This window comes from Monopterus albus, unplaced genomic scaffold, assembly GCF_001952655.1.
Source record: "Monopterus albus unplaced genomic scaffold, M_albus_1.0 scaffold170.1, whole genome shotgun sequence".
Classification (NCBI taxonomy): domain Eukaryota; kingdom Metazoa; phylum Chordata; class Actinopteri; order Synbranchiformes; family Synbranchidae; genus Monopterus; species Monopterus albus.
In genome coordinates this window covers 1309228-1312569 of record NW_018128050.1, presented here as the reverse complement: position 1 = coordinate 1312569, position 3342 = coordinate 1309228, and the positions used below count along the sequence as shown (strand labels likewise).

General features: G+C 42.5%; 1 protein-coding gene across 1 annotated transcript in view; it reads right to left on the bottom strand.

Moving 5' to 3' along the window:
• The window catches only part of LOC109969102 (protein CYR61-like), a 12640-nt gene extending 10000 nt beyond the window's left edge, over positions 1–2640 (bottom strand). The window contains exon 1 of the mRNA XM_020615777.1: positions 2457–2640. Within this exon, the coding sequence (XP_020471433.1) occupies positions 2457–2598 (142 nt within the window). The 5' untranslated portion in view covers positions 2599–2640. The remainder of the gene's footprint in view (positions 1–2456) is intronic.
• Between the last annotated feature and the right edge of the window lie 702 nt (positions 2641–3342).

Here is a 3342-nt window from a genome sequence, read left to right as displayed (position 1 = left end):
TGTATCCCCCTCCAATGCTACGCGCTTTGCCACCCTTCCACCTGGTCTCCTGCACACACAGTATATCTACCTTCCTTCTCTCCATCATGTCCGCCAGCTCTCTACCTTTCCCTGTCATTGTGCCAACGTTAAGAGTCCCTATTCTCAGACCAATACTCCTGCCTTTCCTCTTCTCTCTGTCTACGAATCCTTCTACCTCCTCTCCTTCTTCGACCAACAGTAGTCCAATTTCCGCCAGCACCCTGTAGGTCAACAGCACTGGTGGGGGTTGTTGTTAACTCGGGCCTCAACCGATCCGGTATGGAATTCACACTGATGATAGGCATGTTTGAATTTGGCACGTTTTATGTCTGATGCCCTTCCTGACACAACCCTCGCTATTTATCCGGGCTTGGGACAGCACAGAAGTCACTGGCTTGAAACCCCTGTGGCTAGATTACAACCAGTAATTCAGTAATAGTAGTTGCAACAGTAGCAGTATTGGGAGCATACTAGCATACAGTACCTCCCACCTGACATTCCAGCCACAGAACTAAGCATGAGTTTTTCTGCAGGATAAATACCTGACAATTATTCCAAAATGTAGACACTTGTGCTTTGAAGGCATGAATTTAGAATGAGTTTTAACTTTCACATGCAACAAAATTAAAAGGTTGTAAAGTTTTCTGTGATTCTATTCGTTCATACCCTACATATATAACTAAATGTTTATAATGTTTTGCGTCACAAATTAGGTAAGAACATATGTTTATTTTGATTACCATTTTACAGTTGCAAGAAAAAACAATGGCACTTGCAATTTTTTGGTTTTCTATATAAATTGGTCATGGAGTGTTATCTCATCTTCACCAAAGTCACAAATATCAACAAACACAATATTCCTAAGATTATAAAAAACAGAAAGTCATGGTCTTTCATGTATTTTTTTAACACAGCCATTAAACATACAAACCTATGGTGGCAGCAGTGTTTTAATAACCGGTTGAACCACCTTTGGCAGTAATAACTTCAAACATGCACTTCTTGTAGCTGTGGATCAGACCTGTTCAATGTTCAGGAGGAATTCTTAAGACATGGCTCTCTTGAGGCCATTCCACAGTATCTCTATTGGGTTGATGTCTGAGCTCTGACTGGGACAAAAGGTGGATTTTGTGTATCCAAAGCCATTCTGTAGTAGATTTACTTCGATGTTTAGGGTCATTGTCCTGTTGCGTCACCCAGCTTGTTCTTCAGCTTGCAGCCACTCACTCTGACATTATCCTATAGGACACCTTGATAAACCTGGGAATTCATTTTCCTCTCCATAATGGCAAGTGGCCCAGGTCCAGAGGCAGCAAACCAGCCCCACATCATGCTCCCTCCAGTGTACTTCACTGTTGGGATATTTTCATGTTGGTACACAGTTCTCTTTTTACGTTGTGCTGTGTGTTCTTCCCAGACAATTCTACCGTCATTTCATCTGTCCACAGGACATTTTCTCAGTAGTGTTGTGGCGTGCCAAGGTGGTCTTTGTCAAACTTCAGGCCTGGTGTATTGTTGTTTTTGGAGTGCAGTGACTTCCTCCGTGGTGTCCTGCCATGGATACCATGCCTGTTCAATATTTTGCCTATGGTTAACTCATGTCTTGTGAGATATCTTTTTGCGAGGCCTGGCTCACATCAGCTGATGCTGCTTGTGAATAGCACACTGACACTGAGTGTTTTTATAAGTCAAGGTAGCTCTAAACCACACCTCCATTCTCATTTCATTGACTGAACTCCAGGTTTGCTAACACCTGACTCCAGTTGATGTTTAGTGACATGAGAAGCCTGGTGTTGCAGTTACTTTTTCCACCATCACTTTGTATGTTTAATGGGTGTGTCCAATAAAGACATGAACAATCTGGACTTTGTGTTTTAACATCTTAGAAATATTGTTTTTGTTGATATTTGTGACCTTTTGTGACAATTTATGCAGAAAATCAGGAAATTGCGAACAGTGCCATTACTTGCAACTGAATGTATGTATGACATGTCAGCTGGAGGAAAGAGACTAAAAACCTGGGAAACATGAAGAATCTGTTTTATTGTCCAGTGGACAGAAAATTGTTTTACCCAGATGTGCAAAAGAGTCTGAAAGTTAAGAGTTTTTGAGTCCAAAGAATTTTCCGTCCATTTGAACAAAACACATTTCATCCAAAATACCTCCAGAACAGTGGAAAGGGCTGTCAAAAATACCTGGGCTTGTGGAAAGATGCTCGGGTATTTATATTTCAGACAGGCTTGTGGAAGGATGCTCGGGTATTTATATTTCAGACAGATGGATCATTGGCTCTGTGACTTGGGCAATAATAATACATGAGAGGCAGAAACAGGTGCTAGTTTGTTCAGGGTTAGTTGTAATTAAAAGTAGCAGTGCAGGCATTTGCAGCTTTAAACCAAGCTAATGTGTTTCATTCTGAGTGTTTATGTTCACACCGACACACTGTCCTGGCCCTCCAGGGAAGCTGGCGCTGTAGTCGCACCGCAGCCCTCGGCGTGTGTCACAGGGCAGCTGGTTGGTGCAGGCCTCACCCTCCTGCTGAGTGCACAGCTGGCAGCATCCACAGCTCTCTGACATCAGGGGAACGCTGACAGGGCAGTGCAGCACGGTGGGCAGGCACCGACATGGCCCAGTACACAGCTGGCACCACACCTAATGTGAGAGTGACAAAATAACATCTGCTTATTTGTGCTTTCTGTTTAGGTAGCCAACATCTGGCTTGTCTGCTACTAACATAATATTTAGTCCTGGAGTGGATTTGGCACCGGGACATATAACTGTATAGGAAAGCAGAAGTTTTACACTTTAATATCATAAAGCCGGCACATATGCAACCTGCTGGTCTAGATATTACCCAGGTTATGAGTGGGAACAGATCCCTTAACTGAAATATTATAAGACAACAATCCTTTACATGTTTATGGGCTTATTTTTACACTGGATAGGAGAAGCTAAGGCAATTTATTTATTACTTTCTACTATATACTGAAATCACATTTCCAGAGAAGTACCCGTGACGCTATCTCAGGTACTTCAGTGAAATGATGTGCTATTGTTAATTCCTTAACCCATCTCTCTGCTGCACTTACACATCAGCAGATTTGACTTTGCTCCTCCTCAAGTGGAACACACAGGAAGAGGCTCTGTCTGCTCACATTTAGCAAAGCATTCATATAACAGAATCTCGGTTACCACAAGGTAACCACATGTTCTAATCTCAACAACAAACAAGTCAGTATAACTGCACCTGTTTCTGCCTTCCATACGTTTAATCTGCTGTGCAAGTCATCTGTGTTCATGTATAGCTCTACACACAGGCTC